The sequence below is a fragment of the Anguilla anguilla genome, chromosome 5 (assembly GCF_013347855.1).
Source record: "Anguilla anguilla isolate fAngAng1 chromosome 5, fAngAng1.pri, whole genome shotgun sequence".
NCBI classification, from domain to species: domain Eukaryota; kingdom Metazoa; phylum Chordata; class Actinopteri; order Anguilliformes; family Anguillidae; genus Anguilla; species Anguilla anguilla.
In genome coordinates, this window is record NC_049205.1 from 60,258,705 (window position 1) to 60,275,300 (window position 16,596).

A 16,596-nucleotide genomic window follows, 5' to 3' on the forward strand; every position below is an offset into this window, starting at 1 on the left:
GCATTGCTGTCAGGGCTGGTATATGACAGACTGAGATTAGCATTGCTGCTAGGGCTGGTATATGACAGACTGAGATTAGCATTGCTGCTAGGGCTGGTATATGACAGACTGAGATTAGCATTGCTGCTAGGGCTGGTATATGACAGACTGAGATTAGCACTGCTGTCAGGGCTGGTATATGACAGACTGAGATTAGCATTGCTGCTAGGGCTGGTATATGACAGACTGAGATTAGCATTGCTGCTAGGGCTGGTATATGACAGACTGAGATTAGCATTGCTGCTAGGGCTGGTATATGACAGACTGAGATTAGCACTGCTGTCAGGGCTGGTATATGACAGACTGAGATTAGCACTGCTGTCAGGGCTGGTATATGACAGACTGAGATTAGCTCTGCTGCTAGGGCTGGTATATGACAGACTGAGATTAGCACTGCTGTCAGGGCTGGTATATGACAGACTGAGATTAGCATTGCTGCCAGGGCTGGTATATGACAGACTGAGATTAGCATATGTAACAGACGCAGATTAGCACTGCTGTCAGGGCTGGTATATGACAGATGCAGATTAGCTCTGCTGTCAGGGCTGGTATATGACAGACTGAGATTAGCATTGCTGTCAGGGCTGGTATATGACAGACTGAGATTAGCACTGCTGTCAGGGCTGGTATATGACAGACTGAGATTAGCACTGCTGTCAGGGCTGGCTCAGCACAAGCTCACACGTGGCTGCTCTGGCGGACGGGCGGGTGATGTTGATGTGGGACCTAGTGGAAGCGCGCCCTGAGCCCGACATCACCCGCCGCTCCTCCTCAGGGTCCCGGTGTCCGTGTCCTTCGGCCCCGCCCGGGAGGGCTCGGCGACCTTTAACCTGGTGTGCGACGTGACGGGGAAGGTGCAGCCGCTGTCGCTGAACGTGAAGGCCGAGGGCTACAGCATGAGCGCCTGCGTGCGCTGCGAGGGTCCCGCAGGGGGCGTCACCGAGCTCCGCCCCGGCGCCGCCCACCAGGTGGACTTCAGACAGGTGAGCGGCACTCTAGGCCCCGTCTACAGACAGGCGAGCCGTGTTAATTCAACACCAACGGTTCATATGTGTCCAAATGGGATCAAATCAGAGTCACATCAGTGTAAAATGCACTCTGTTATAGTTTAGTGAAGCTTGAACGTTTACCTTTTTTCAAACATGGAGACCAGCGAGTGAGATTTTTTGAGCTCACAGTTTATTTTATCAGGGAAACCTGTCAATCACACGCTACCCCTTGACTATATTTTATTCCTTTGCCCTGTTGGACACCCTTCTTTTGTGCAGGTGGAGCTGAGTGATAAATCATCTTGTCACTTCCTGGTGTCGAACCCGGGAAAGTACAGCCTGGACGTTCAGTACGAGCTCTGGGGCCCGTCGGAGCTGCAGCGCCACCTGCTGGTTGAGCGGGAGATGGACAGCGTGGCGGTGGGACAGGAAGTCTGCTGCACCGTCACCTTCTGCCCCCAGCAGAAATGTGTGCTGAAGAACACTGGCCTCTCAATCAGGGTGAGTACACTCCCCTGAGTGCACCTGTGTGTGCGGCCACTGGCCCTGTCTCACCTGAGTGCACCTGTGTGTGCGGCCACTGGCCCTGTCTCACCTGAGTGTGCCTGTACCCACTGTCACTGGCCCTGTCTCCCCTGAGTGTGCCTGTACCCACTGTCACTGGCCCTGTCTCACCTGAGTGTGCCTGTACCCACTGTCACTGGCCCTGTCTCACCTGAGTGTGCCTGTGTGTGCTGTCACTAGCCCTGTCTCTCCTGAGTGTACCTGTGTGTGCTGTCACTGGCCCTGTCTCACCTGAGCATACCTGTGTGTTCTCTCATTTGCCTTGTCTCACTTGATCTTATCTCTCTCTCTCTCTCTCTCTCTCTCCCCCTCCCTCCCTCCCTCCCTCTCTCTCTCTCTCTCTCTCTCTCTGTAGATAAAGAACGGTCCTATGTTCTCCTGCTCCCTGTCGGGAGCAGCTGTGCCCCCCGGCCTGGACTTCTCCTTCCTCAAACACAACTTTGGGATGAAGTTCATATACCAGGCTGGGATGGTGCCCGCCTCCCACACTCTGGTCATCGCCAACAAGGGGGAGAGGGGAGTGAGGTACGCTAATGCTAACGCTAACAGGAAATGGCGATATTCCTGGGCTAACACAGGTCTAAAACCCTGAGACAGATGGCCGGGACAAACGTGCTAGCTTTAGCAGGTGGTGTCAGTTAGCTTAGCCTGCTTTTAAACATTTAAACCAGGGGTCCTCAACCTAGGTTCTGCAGAGCCACAGGGTCAGACAATTTCTGTTTTCGCCTTAAAATCGTCAGCCAGTTCAGACCCAAGAACCCTGTAGGGGAGGTGAGTCGTCTGCATAATCAAATGCTTTACTTGGTCAGTTGAGTGCGGTGCAACAATGAGAACCAGCAAAACCTTGGAGCTCACCAGGACCAGGGTTGAGGACTTCAGTGTGCTGGGCCTTCTATCTCCCCCAGCCTGGACTGCCTGTTCTCCAACACCGCCTTCCTGGAGGTGGGCTTCCAGCCGGAGGTGCTGCCCCCTGGTGGAGCGGTGGAGGTGCCCTTCGCGTTCTATCCGCGGGAGGCCGCGCGGTACCAGGAGAAGGTCGTCTTCCAGATCAACGACTGCGCCAGGCAAGCGGTGGAGGTCCTGGGCCAGGGAGTGGAGATGCAGGTGAGGAGCGGGGAGGGTAGGCACTGCCCCGCTGCCCGCCCCGACCCCCCGCCCTGCTCCCCCCCCCCCCCACCCGAGCCCCTCTGCGCGTCCCGCTCGAGCCCCGCCCTGCTCCCCCTCCGGAGAATCGGAGGGGGGGGGGGGGGGGGGGCGCTTTCGGGGAACTCAGCTTCGCCTCACCACCCTCGGCTCGCCTTGTTACCAGACCGCATCCTGTCTGAGCCGTCAGCCTGCTTCCTGTCTGCTTGTGTTCTGCGGTCTGACTCGGCGTGCCCCTATGCTATTACACTGCGTTACAGCCGTTCAAAGTGCCACCTTATTTTAAATGTGAAACTGCCACAAAGCAGTGTTGCACAAAAATGGATATGTAATGTACAAAAAAAGATTGGCAACACTGAGCCCTGAACCCCCAAACATCCAGTGAGGTAAAAAAAATAAATTAAAAAAATTTAAAAAAAAAACTCCTGAGTGGGAAGAAAAATGACTATGACTGAAAATAATAGCTAATGTACGCTAACGTACACTGTATTTAGCAGCACTGAGGTGCTTGGTGTCCTAAGCAAGAACGAGAGCACAGATCCTGAATGGAATGCCGTGTCCTGTCCCGTCCCCCCCCCCCCCCGGTCCCCCCCCCCCGTCCTGCCAGATCGCCGTGGAGGACCCCAGGCACAAGACGGTGAACCTCGGGGTCATTCAGGTCGGCCAGAAGACCAAGAGAGTGATCCCATTGGTCAACAGCAGTCCCATGCCTCTGACCTTCACCTTGACCTCCAGCCCCTCCTTAGAGGCGCTGCTGGACTCAAAGGTAGGACCCCCCCACCCCTGTGGACCCCTTAGCAGGAAAGGGCAGGGGTCTCTATCCCAAATACAAAAAGCCAATCCTGGACATTTTTTTGAGGTGTAGTTTTGTCACCAGTTTTGTCAGATCCAGCAGGGACGTTACTCAGTATAGCTTCATGAAAAATTAAGACGATTAAAATGTTGAAGCCATAAACAGAGAGCCTGATAAGAGTTATGGGAGAGTGAGGTTTCAAGGACCCTTTAAGGGTGTGGCTGCAGTGGCCTGTTAGTTTGTGATTTGTTTGAACCAATAAAAACTTGCCACAGGAGGACATCAGAGAAATGATTGGTTCGCATTAGCGAGTATGTGATAGCTCCTCCCATTTTTGGTGTCGTGTAGCCTGTCGTGCTGACATCACTGCCTGAGCGGTGATTGTGGGGGTCTCCGTGTCGTCCAGGTGCTGTCGGTGAGCCCGGCGGACGAAGTGACCCTCCGGGGCAGCGGGGGGCGCTGTCTGGTGGAGGTGCAGTTCTGCCCCAGGCAGCGCATGCCCCCGTTCCGGGAGGAGCTGCAGCTGGAGTGCCTGGGGACGGTGCGCCCCCTGCTGGTCCTGAAGGGCTGCTGCCAGGGCATGGAGATCAGCCTGGACCAGGACTACGTGCCCTTCGGTGCTGTGGCACAGCGTTGCCAGGCAACCAGGCGCATCGTCATGTCCAACACTGGGGACGTGGGAGCCCGGTACTGTAGCAAACTACGCACATACACACACGCACGCATGCGCGCACACACATACACACACGCACGCATGCGCGCACACACATACACACACGCACGCATGCGCGCACACACATACACACACGCACGCACGCGCACACACACACCTACACAAACACAAGCACGCACGCGCACACACACACACACACACACGCGCGCACACACACACACCTACACAAACACACACACACACACACGCGTGCGCACACATACACGCACGCACACACACACACACACACACATACACACACAAACACGCACACACCCACACACATACACAAACACACACGCGCACACACACACATACACGCACGCACACACGCACACACATACACACACGCACACACACATACACGCACATACACACACGCACACACATACACAAGCACACACATACGTGCACGCACACACAAGCATGCAAGGACTCTCTGACCAAAATCTGAGAACACAGATTATTACTCACACACATCTGTTTTTATTTTTTGCTGTTAAATTTATCCCCACTATGGGAGTTACGAAGTCATCATTAGTTCATGGAAGTCTCTCTTTCTCTGTCTGTCTCTCTCCCTCCCGCTTCCCCTCTCCTCCCCCCTCCACCTTCTCTCCTCTTCTCCCCTCTCCCCCCCTCTCCCCTCCCCCCTCCCCTCTCTCTCTCTCTCTCTCTCTCAGATTTAAGTGGGATGTGAAGAAGTTCTCCCCACACTTCTCCATCAGTCCCGCAGAGGGATATATCTGTCCTGGGATGGAAGTGCCGTTCGACGTGACCTTTGCCCCCATGGAGCTTAGCCAGGACGTCCGCTGTGACAACCTGCCCTGCACCCTCGAGCGGGGGGCGCCCCTCAAACTCACTCTGGCGGGGTCCTGTGTCACCTCTCCCATCACCAAGGAGGTACAACCATTACAAAGCCCTTTGGAATACATTCACTATTTTTTTTTTTTTTTCAATTTCAAGGTGCTTTATTGGAATGACATGCACTGTTTTGCCAAAGCAAGTGCTACAAAGACAGCACAAAATCAACTGTACAACCTGTTTACTAATATACATAATATAATACACACATACAACTTACACGTACTCCCATATTTATGCCATATGATATACAGTATGTAAATTACGATTATAATAACAATCTCTCTCTCTCTGTCTCCCTCCCCTGTCTCTCTCTCTCTTTCTGTCTCTCTCTCTGTCCCCCCCGCCCCCTCTCTCTCTCTCTCTCTCTCTCCCCGTCTCTCTCTCTCTCTGTCTCTCTCTCTCTCTCTCTTCCCCGTCTCTTCCCCCCCCCCCCCCGCTCCCCGTCTCTCTGCTGCCCCCTGCAGGTGGTGGCGTTTGCGTGCGCGGTGCGCTCCCAGCACACGCAGGCCCTGTCGCTATGCAACCGCAGCGGGCAGCGCTGGAGCCTGTCGCCGGCGATCGAGGGCGAGGACTGGAGCGGCCCGTCCGCCGTCGTCATGGAGCCCCACCAGCAGAGCCACGCCTACGAGATCACGTATCGGCCGCTGGTCATGACCACCGAGGGCAAGAAGCACCAGGTCAGCCCCCCCACACACACCCGCCCCCATCCCTCCCAGCGGTAATGGCGACTTTAGGCATCGCTGGGCTGCGCGTACGGCTACGTGTGAGCGCGGAAACAGCCGCTGATTGGCTACAGAGGCAAAACAAGAACGCTAGTTTCGCATCGTAGCCCGCCAGGCCACAGTGGGAGCAAGTCGAGCACAAAGCGCACGCGTGAAAGAGCACAGATTTATTTCCGGGTTCTCGTGGCCACACCCGCAGCTGTCAGTGCAATGAGTCCCTAATGAAATGAGGGTGGGTGTGGGTTACCGCACAGGGATCTGTGCTCACCACGTTCTGAATTGGGACCAGACCGGCACTCCATCAGTCGTAAGCTACGTTGGTAAACACCAAATAGTACGAAAGTGGGGAATGTTTGACGTACTTATTATTAAAAACAGAAAGACTAGAAGCCCAAAGCTTTGAGATTCTTGTCCTGTCTCGTCCCAGATGTTTCATTTGAATCTGGTTATGAGGAGTATTCATAGTGTTTTCACCTACGCAGTCCTGCTGATATAGACAGTTCTGGAACTCCCCCCCCATACAGGGCTCTGTGTTCTTCGCATTCCCGGATGGGACGGGCGTGCTATACACTCTGCTGGGTACCGCCGAGCCCCCAAAACCTGCAGGCACCATCAGCCATGAAATGCCCTGCAAGACCCCCTACACGGAGCTGCTGCCTGTCCAAAACTGGCTGAACAAGCCCCAGAGGTAACAGCACTACAGCCTTAAACCGCAACTGCTACTGCTTAATACGTGACCAGCCACTGCTTACCACCAGCTCCTCGCTGCTAACAAACCAGCTACTGCTAACCACCAGCTCCTCACTGCTAACAAACCAGCCACTGCTAACCACCAGCTCCTCACTGCTAACGAACCAGCCACTATGTACCACCAGCTCCTCACTGCTAACGAACCAGCCACTGCTAACCACCAGCCACTGCTGACCACCAGCTCCTCACTGCTAACAAACCAGCTACTGCTAACCACCAGCTCCTCACTGCTAACGAACCAGCTACTGCTAACCACCAGCTCCTCACTGCTAACGAACCAGCTACTGCTAACCACCAGCTCCTCACTGCTAACAAACCAGCCACTGCTAACCACCAGCTCCTCGCTGCTAACAAACCAGCCACTGCTAACCACCAGCTCCTCACTGCTAACAAACCAGCTACTGCTAACCACCAGCTCCTCACTGCTAACGAACCAGCTACTGCTAACCACCAGCTCCTCACTGCTAACGAACCAGCTACTGCTAACTACCAACTGCTCACTGCTAACAAACCAGCTACTGCTAACCATCAACTAACTGCTAACAAACTAGCTACTGCTAACTACCAACCGCTCACTGCTAATAAACCAGCTACTGCTAACCATCAACTCACTGCTAACAAACTAGCCACTGCTAACTGCTGACTCCTCACTGCTAACGAACCAGCTACTGCTAACCACCAGCTCCTCACTGCTAACAAACCAGCTACTGCTAACCACCAGCTCCTCACTGCTAACAAACTAGCCACTGCTAACTGCTGACTCCTCACTGCTAACAAACTAGCCATTGCTAATTATGATTCCTCAGCTCTTTTCCTCTTTCCACCTCTCTCTCTCCCTCATTTGCTCCTTCCCTCTGTCCCTCCCTCCCTTCCACTCTCTCCCCTTCTCCTTCTCCCCCCCCTCTATCTCCCTTTCTCTCCCTCTCTCCCTTCCTCTCCCCTCCCCCCTCTCTCTCCCTGTCTCTCCCTTCCTCTCTCCCTCCCTCCTCCCCCCCTCCCCCTCTTTCTCTCTCCCTCCCCCCTCCCCCTCTCTCCCCCTCTCTCCCTCTCTCTCCCTGCCTCTCCCTTCCTCTCTCCCTCCCTGCCTCCCTGCCTCGCCCTCCCTCCAGGTTTCGGGTGGTGGTGGACATGCTCAAGCCGGAGCGGGCGGACCCTACGGTCACACTGAAGGGGCTGGACTACCTGGACGTCCCGGCCCTCAGCAAGAGGGACTACAAGCTGTCCTTCTTCTCCTACAAAGAGGGCCTGTTCAGCGCCAAGGTGGGTGTGTCCCCTGCACGCGTGCAGCTACAGCTGAGCCCAGACCGGGCCCAAAGATGTTGCCAAGTCCATTGCTCTCAGTTGCCAGTAGTGATTGTGACACCAGCAGTAGAATGTTCAGTTAAGAACATTCTAGTCGCCGGTTTGTGATCCTGCACCTTAATTGGTTAAGAGAGATTCACTGCTTTCTGCAGCTCAGGTTTCTCGGCTGCGGCTGGAAGGAAAGCCTGGCTGCTCCTCATTTATGTGGTGAGATATGAGGGCTCTTTCAGCAGGATGTGGCTTTTTTTCTTCTTTTGTTGTTTAACCCCGTTTCCTCCCTGCGCGCGTCTCGTGTTCCCCCCCCAGGTGACGTTCCGGAATGAGGCGACGCAGGAGTACCTGTTCTACCACGTGACCTTCAGGGCGACGGCGGCAGGCGTGGTGCGGGCGGTGGAGATGGCCACGGCTGTCCGGCAGACGGCCGCCGCCTCGCTGACGGTGGAGAACCCGCTGCCCACCGCCGTCTGCTTCACCACCGAGTGCCGCTGCGCCGACATCAGCCTGCCCCCGCAGCTGCCCATACCGCCGCTGTCTGCAGTGAGTCTGCCTGTCTGCCTGTCTGCCTGCCTGTCTGTCTGCGGTGAGTCTGCCTGTCTGTCTGTCTGTCTGTCTGCGGTGAGTCTGCCTGTCTGCCTGTGTGTCTGTCTGTCTGTCTGTCTGTCTGCAGTGAGTCTGCCTGCCTGTCTGTCTGTCTGTCTGTGTGTCTGCAGTGAGTCTGCCTGTCTGCCTGTGTGCCTGTCTGCCTGTGTACAGTGAGTCTGCCTGTCTGTCTGTCTGTCTGCGGTGAGTCTGTCTGTCTGCAGTGAGTCTGCCTGTCTGCCTGTCTGTCTGTCTGTCTGTGTGTCTGTCTGTCTGTGTGTCTGTGTGTCTGCCTGTCTGTCTGTCTGCAGTGAGTCTGTCTGTCTGTCTGTCTGTCCGCAGTGAGTCTGCCTGTCTGTCTGTCTGTCTGCAGTGAGTCTGCCTGTCTGTCTGTCTGTCTGCAGTGAGTCTGCCTGTCTGTCTGTCTGTCTGTCTGTCTGTGTGTCTGTCTGTCTGTCTGCAGTGAGTCTGCCTGTCTGTCTGTGTGTCTGTCTGTAGTGAGTCTGCCTGTCTGTCCTTCTGTCTGCAGTGAGTCTGCCTGTCTGTCCTTCTATCTGCAGTGAGTCTGCCTGTCTGTCTGTGTGTGTGTGTGTGTGTCTGTCTGCAGTGAGTCTGCCTGTCTGTTTGTCTGTCTGTCTGCGGTGAGTCTGCCTGCCTGTCTGTCTGTCTGCAGTGAGTCTACCTGTCTGTCTGTCTGTCTGTCTGTCTGCAGTGAGTCTACCTGTCTGTAAATCTGTCCGTCTGTCTCTGCCTGTTTGTCTGTCTGACTGTGAGTCTGTCTGTCTGCCTGTCTGTCCATCTGTCTCTGCCTATCTGTCCATCTGTCTGTCTGTCTATTCGTCCGTCTGCCTGTCTGTCTCCTGTCCTTGGTCAGGAACCCTCAATGAAGTGACCCTTTCTACATGCTGGTAAAATTAGAAAACGGTCCTTGAGCATTTGGCTGGACTGCTGGGTGAAAGTGCGAGTTTCCCACTCTCCTCAGGGCACCCTGATGTTTGAGTACCAGCCGCTGCGGGAGGGCGAGTCCACTGCCCGGCTGACCCTGCACTGCGCAGAGCTGGGCCACTTCCACTACGACCTGCTGCTGCGGGCCACGCCCCCGCCCCCGGAGAGGCCCCTCCTCTTCCGCGCCCCCCTGGGCGGCGCCCACGCCGTCAGCGCCAAGTTCACCAACCACGCCCGCGCCAAGACCGAGTACACCTGCAAGGTACGGTCACTGCTGCTCACACACCTGCAAGGTATGGTCACTGCTGCTCACACACCCGCCAGGTACGGTCACTGCTGCTCACACACCTGCAAGGTACGGTCACTGCTGCTCACACACCTGCAAGGTACGGTCACTGCTGCTCACACACCCGCCAGGTACGGTCACTGCTGCTCACACACCTGCAAGGTACGGTCACTGCTGCTCACACACCTGCAAGGTACGTTCACTGCTGCTCACACACCTGCAAGGTACGTTCACTGCTGCTCACACACCCGCCAGGTACGGTCACTGCTGCTCACACACCTGCAAGGTACGGTCACTGCTGCTCACACACCTGCCAGGTATGGTCACTGCTGCTCAAACACAACTCCCATGTCAAAACTGAATTACATCTGAAAGAAGTGCAACAGCTACTCAAAAGGCAGAAAAGCATGGATTCTGCAAAAGACAGAGATTGCCAGTGCATTGTATATACGACTGGGCATGGTTATTTAATAATATCTTTGTGGTATAAATCCTGCATAGTGTGCCTTTAATGTAAGGGGTGTGTCTGTGTGCCAGACGGACAGCCCAGACTTCACCACGGAGAGGACGGTCACCGCTCCAGCTGGGCTCCAGGGCGGGACAGAGGTCAGCGTGGAGGTGTGCTTCGAACCCTGCCAGCTGGGCGAGAGCCGCGCCCTCCTCACCCTCTCCTCCAGCACCGGGGGCGAGTACCAGATCCCCCTGCAGGGCTCCTGCTACCCCCCGAAACCGCAGGGCCCCTTCTCCGTCCGGGCCGGCTCCAGCGTCTCCATCCCCTTCAAGAACGTCTTCCCCCAGCCCACCGCCTTCTCCTTCCAGGTGGACAACCCCGCCTTCGTGGTCAGGGGCGCCGACGTCATCCGGCCCAAAAAAACCCACAGCGTCCTGGTGTCCTTTGAGGGCCCCACCGTGGGGTCCCCGTCGGGCCCCCGGGGGCCCTGCAGCGGCAGGCTGACCATCTCCAGCCCCCGCAGCGAGGGCCACGGTCAGGGCATCTCCTGGGTGTACTACCTGAAGGGCCTGTGCCCGGAGAGCCCCCAGCGGGACAAGAGCTAGAGCTCCCCGTGGGCCCCTCCCCAAAAACACCCCCACCAACCGGAGCAGGCGTGGGCAGGGGGATAGCTAGGAATTCTGGACCCCCCTGAAAGAATATTGCTCTACCCCCCCCACCCCCCGTTTTTTTAATAAAACAAATTTTAAAATCTTAGCTGTAGGCCCCAAGAATTGTCACCACCTTTCGCCCCGCTAACAACAGCCTTGCGTATGGGTTAAATAAGAAATGTGAACTCTGTATTTATATGTGGTGTCCCTGTTAACTTTCCAGGAAGTGCGTCACCAGATAAACCTTGCAACCGAGTTTTGTCTTGATATTAGTGAAAATATATCTTTCTTTTAGAATCGTTAGTTATCTGCAGGAGTTGTACTGATGTCTGACGGGTTAAAGTGTTTTCACAAAAAGCATTTTACTGAGAGACTACATCAGTCACGCAAGTCAGCACTGTGTCATGGTTCCTCACTAGTGTGCTTCGATGTACGTTTATGTTGGGCATTGATGATTTTTAAAATTATTTATAAACAAGTCTACATTCAAAAGAACCTTATTTGCATTTCAGATATATTTTTGAGCAACTTTGATGGCATTGTAAATATAAATGTAATTAGATTTTTCATTTCATGTGTGGAAAAATTATGTGAGGCTCTTTGTGTAGATTTTTGTAGTACATTCAAAACTGTATAAGAAAGTTTAAATTGCAATTCATTTTTGTCTTTTGCAGATAGCTAAATAAATATTCCTAAAAAGTTTTTCAAAGCTTGATTGAAATTGTTTTAAAGAAGCAAATTGTACTTGTCAGGATGGTAGGGGGTTGGCTGTTTATTCTGAACAGTCTTTATCACAGAGGCAGTTTGAATCCCAAAACTTTATCTAAAAACCTTCTGGGGACATATTTCTGGATCTTCTTCAGTAGAAGTCTGTTGTTGCCTGGGAACTGCTTGTTCTCCTTGTCAAGCAGGCAGGGCAGAAGGAGGAGGAGGCCTTTAATTTCCTGTTTCCAGCGGTCACCTGACCTGTCAGCCTCCTGCACACAGCAGTGCCTTGTTAGTGCTATTGTTGCTAAATTTGGCAACATTTTTAGACAGGGTCGTCCGATGTCGTCCATTTTCTGAGAACACCCAGCAACAGCTCCAGCTCTGTCTTGACAACCACTATGTAAACAAAATGGCAGTGGTCAGTTTCCCCCATGTATTTTTTGTTAATGTGATTTTGTTTATGTGTTTATGAGTAAATGTGCTCTGTGTTCCTCGCAAAACCAATTGATGAGAGGAATTTGGCCTGATGGGTGTCCGCGGTTACTTTGAAATGCTCAGTCCTTTGTGTACTTTTTGAGGAAGGCGCTTAAGTTTTGTTTTCTTCATTTTGATTTCACTCTAGCTATGTGGCCACAGCTCTGAGGAACCAAGACCTGCGAGAATAGCAGCCTGTGGTTTGAGAGTTCGGCCAAAAACCATCTGCAGTCTTTCACGGAAATAACTTCATGTTATTATTTGCACCTCCTTGCACCTTAGAAATAAAAGGGAGAGGAGAAAGTCTGCCCTCCTTTTGTGTGTTTCTCTTTCAGACAGGAGGGTATAAAGCAGGGCGGGTCACAGAAAAGGGAACACAGCACAGGAAGGTCATGATGGCCACATCCACGTACAGTGGCTCGGCTTGTGTAACATGGTTGCCATTATGTGCACGTCTTCTGTGCGGGATATCAGTGCTGTCCTTTCAACAACACAGCGGTTTTATTATGTAAAGAGGATCGCGGGAAAGCGCGGACTCGGTTAACCGTGTTCTGCGCTGCGCAGCGATGATGCTTTTTAAATGTGGGCTCGTTGCCTTGGTTATCAGTGATGGGTGGGCGCAGGAGGAAGTTATGTGGCAGGTGTGCGGCAGAACGCCATCTACACCAGAGGAAGTGGAAGCGAAATAAACGTGCAGATAGCGAGTGAATAGCACAGGAAATGAGGCTTTAATAAAAATAAAAATACTAAGCTTAACACTCACACACACACACACATTAATTTACTGGCACAAAGGAAGGTGTAAAATAAGAGCTGCGATGTTAGAGGAAAGGCCAGATTGTTTACTCTGTGTGTGTGTGTGTGTGTGTGTGTGTGTGTGTGTGTGTGTGTGTGTGTAAGTGTGCTCTTGTTAGCATGTGTGTGTCTGTGAGAGCTAGGTGTGTACAAACACAAAAACGAAAAAAAAATTTTTTTAAACCTGAGAACGTAAACTCTATCCCTTTAAGATTGTTTCAAATTTATAATCTGTTTTGAATTTATTTTCCATTTAATTAGGCTTTATTCTCCTTGTTGTGACTCCATTTACCATAGCAGCAACTGTCCAAGTTGGTAAGACCGGCCACAACCTTTTAAAACTGCATGTTTTGCTCTCTTTCGTTTTACACAGAAGTGGGTTTGGCTTTTGAGGTCTACCCCTCAGAGAGAGCAATGCGACTTACACTGGTGGGCCAGTGCTGTGGAGCTTCATTTTGACAACATTTCACCGAAAACAACAGTATATATTTTACTGTGGAGGTCCCGTTACTTTATGGCGAAAATGCATCCCATTAAAATTAGACTCTTTGCAGTAGCAGGTACGTCACTGTCTGTTTTATCTGTGAACTTGGAAACGAAGACGTACAGAAACGTGTAGATACACATACTAAAAAGTATGGCTAGTTTTGAGATGTATTTGCATTTTTGAAAACCAAGATGTCTTTACAGGAGTTGTGGATAATACTTGTGGATAATATTGTTGCTACTTCTACTAACAAGTTTGCATTTTAAAAGAAGTTCACCAGCAAGCTACTGGCAGAAATACAGGAAATATATAGGCATATTGTCAGTTAGGCAAGTGTGAAATTCAATCCAAAATTCCACAATACTGAATATAAATAAAATCTGTAATTTATTTATTTATTTAGCCTACATTTCTCGTTTATACAGGTTAAAGTACAGGGCGTAGGCTATTTATAATAATAATAATAATATTTAGCATTACATAGTAGTATCCTAGTAATAGAAGTATTGCCCTATTGATTAATATTGTTGTTGTTGTTGCTCTTATGAATATTAATATCGGCTTTTTTCTCTAGGTTTATTCCTTGTGCTGCAGGCTTCAGAATCAGCAGAATGGATAAAAGTCCGTCTTGGAGACACCGTTCTTCTGGGATGTAACATTTCATACCACGCGGAGACGATCTGGATGCGGCAGAACATAGATCAGATCCCAACCGTAGTTTTGATTTCTGGTCCGAACCGTCACGATGGAGAAGTCTTCAGCAAAAAACCGCTCAGCGCGAGATTCACTGCCGTTCCAAACGCACAAGACAAAACTAACCAACTGCGGATTACAAACGTCACGGCCGCCGACCTGGCGTTGTACTACTGTGTCGGGAGGATACTTGGAATGCCGCAGTTTGGGAAAGGTACCAGACTGCATCGAGTTCTCGATAAGGAACATCACGGTGAGAACGCTTACGCTTTTTGCAGTTTGTGATCGCGAGGCTGCAATAACGGTCGCTTTCAGGCAGAGAAAAGCGTAGTGTTAGGCACAGGTGATGCCTTCTGCATGAGCGCGATTGCAACATTAAGTAAACAGAACAACACTCTTTCCCAGGGGCACAGGGCTACAGGTACAACAGCAGCACCTGACCCCAAGGCTCCACGGGAGCTCTTTAATTGTGTTTCGCTACTCCAGTGTTTTGTTTCTCGTCGCCGAGTCATGGGATAATCATCCTAACAACTCGCCAAGGTGAATTACTATTAGGAATTCTGGCCGTGGTGCATTAAGAATATATAGGTCATTACGAGCTGTTGATGTTATCATTAATGTTTTGATTAACTTCGTTTTAATTTTGTCTAAATGAAAATTTCACCTTGCAGATCATGATAAATTCACTAGCTGTATTATATGAAGTGTATAGCTTTATAAGCATGAGCTGCCGTGCAAGGGCTTGTGGGATGGCTAATCTGCAGAACATGATGAAGTATAGCTACACACAAAATATATTCAGAGCTTGCGGAAAGTCACGTTAACTCGGCACACGTTGCACGGGCATCTGCAGAGATTTAACCCCATGTCCCATTGCACTGGGCAATTTTTGATTAAACATTTTTTTATTATTATTTTTTTTTTCTGTACAAGTTAGAACATGTTGCTGAACCTTTGCGTTTCCATTGTGATGGTCCTGGCCAATTCTGTGCACTGGGCCCCAAGGGGCTAGCTACCTTACTAGCTACCTGTCATTATGGTGCTTTACACCCTTGTCCAGTAGATTTACATGTTTATGTAGCATTTCTTGGTGGCACGACAGTGTAGTGGGTAGCACTGTTGCCTCACAGCAAGAAGGTCTGAGGCCTTTCTGTGTGGAGTTTGCATGCTCTTACCATGTCCTCCAAGTACTCCAATGTCCCCTCACAGTCCACAGACATGAAGGAAGGCTAATTGGAGACTCTAAATTTCCCATGGGTATGAGTGTGTGAGTGAAGATTGGCAGCCTGTGTGCCCTGTGATAGGTTGGCATTCGATGAACAGGACAAAGATAAGAAAGTGGTTTTATCACACTTGGATAGTTCTGCTTTTTATTTTTACTCATGAAGGCTGTATACCCACTTGAAGAGGTAAAAAAAACAAGAAACAGATGATTGAAATGTGGAAATTACTAACACGTGGACATTTCACACGTGCAGTTATTAACAGCTTAAACATCTTCTCGTTTTACAGACTCTGGACGTGAAGCTGAATCACAGGAAAAGGAACAAGGTAGTAATTTCGTAATATGTCATTACAATAACTCTCCATTTGTCATGTACATTTTTGAGATTTCTTCCTTTATTTATGTGTGGGGTGGAGGGGGGTGGGGGTGGTCTTAATAAAGCTGAAATTTCTGATAAGGAAAAAAAAAAGGTTTTTTTCTTATCTGTATTTGTTCATATCTGTTTCCTTCTGCAAATCACATGAACAGGATTGCGCATAAAATTTACAAACCAAGCCAGAATTCATCAGCTCGTACACCTGGGTTATGCACATTTTTAAGAGCAAAAGAATGAACAATTTAAGAAAAGTTTTGTGAAAGAGGCCCAGTGAGAAAGAGAGAGAGAAATCACATCACTACAATACCGTGCGGTTTAAAAAAAAGAAAGAAACCCACTTGTGTTGCTAAGGGGTTATTACAGAAAACGCGGTCTGAAAATGGCACAGTAGGAGATGTGAATGTTGTGATGTTGGTAAAGATTAAAAACGTGTTACCTCACCCACTCTCTTTCCCTCCCCGCTCTCTTGCCCTCCCCGCTCTCTTGCCCTTGCCCGCTCTCTTGCCCTGCCACTCTTGTGGCTGTAGGTGTGATTTCCCTCTTCAACTTTCCCTCGTTTCACATCTGTTACGCCGCCGTGCTGGGGCTCGGACAGCTTGGGATGATCTGCGCGGTTTTTACCGTTCACCTGAGGAGCAGAGGAGCGTCGAACCCCGAAAAAGCGCCCAGACCCCCCAGACGCAGGCATACGGTGGCCAACTGACAGCCCAATTGACAGGCCAACTGACAGACCAACTCACAGGCAAACTCACAGCCCAATTGACAGGCCAACTGACAGATAAACTCACAGGCCAACTGACAGCCCAATTGACAGGCCAACTGACAGATAAACTCACAGGCCAACTGACAGACCAATTGACAGACAAATTGACAGCCCAACTGACAGACCCACGGGCCAACAGACTCTGTTCTGGCTGGGAAAAGACAAAATGGCTGCTCTATATTCACAGGTTCTCGCACCAGTGTGAGCTGGTGTTATTGCTTAAAGCTTCCCAAAGTCGGGAGTGTGTCACCTGGGGTAAGGGTGGGGGTGCAGGGTGGGGGGGGGG

The 16,596-nt window shown here is 51.2% G+C and overlaps 2 protein-coding genes across 3 annotated transcripts in view; both read left to right on the top strand.

The window, feature by feature from the left end:
• hydin (HYDIN axonemal central pair apparatus protein) overlaps positions 1-11,492 on the top strand; it is a 157,122-nt gene extending 145,630 nt beyond the window's left edge. The window contains exons 71-83 of the mRNA XM_035419534.1: positions 815-1,022; positions 1,308-1,529; positions 1,948-2,117; positions 2,498-2,696; positions 3,343-3,501; positions 3,935-4,215; positions 4,921-5,140; positions 5,569-5,781; positions 6,351-6,514; positions 7,686-7,836; positions 8,185-8,415; positions 9,440-9,664; positions 10,226-11,492. Of these exons, the coding sequence (XP_035275425.1) occupies positions 815-1,022; positions 1,308-1,529; positions 1,948-2,117; positions 2,498-2,696; positions 3,343-3,501; positions 3,935-4,215; positions 4,921-5,140; positions 5,569-5,781; positions 6,351-6,514; positions 7,686-7,836; positions 8,185-8,415; positions 9,440-9,664; positions 10,226-10,744 (2,962 nt within the window). The 3' untranslated portion in view covers positions 10,745-11,492. The remainder of the gene's footprint in view (positions 1-814; positions 1,023-1,307; positions 1,530-1,947; positions 2,118-2,497; positions 2,697-3,342; positions 3,502-3,934; positions 4,216-4,920; positions 5,141-5,568; positions 5,782-6,350; positions 6,515-7,685; positions 7,837-8,184; positions 8,416-9,439; positions 9,665-10,225) is intronic.
• A 1,501-nt stretch (positions 11,493-12,993) lies between these two features.
• LOC118226694 lies at positions 12,994-16,571 on the top strand. Of its 2 annotated transcripts, XM_035416487.1 has the most exons (4): positions 12,994-13,326; positions 13,828-14,199; positions 15,459-15,497; positions 16,075-16,571. In XM_035416487.1, the coding sequence occupies exons 1-4, from the start codon at positions 13,281-13,283 to the stop codon at positions 16,248-16,250; spliced, it is 633 nt and encodes a 210-aa protein (XP_035272378.1). In that variant the 5' UTR covers positions 12,994-13,280; the 3' UTR covers positions 16,251-16,571. The 2 variants fall into 2 exon arrangements, with proteins under 2 accessions (XP_035272378.1, XP_035272379.1); XM_035416488.1 differs by lacking the exon at positions 12,994-13,326 and having other exon boundaries at positions 13,729-14,199.
• The last annotated feature ends 25 nt before the right edge of the window (positions 16,572-16,596 follow it).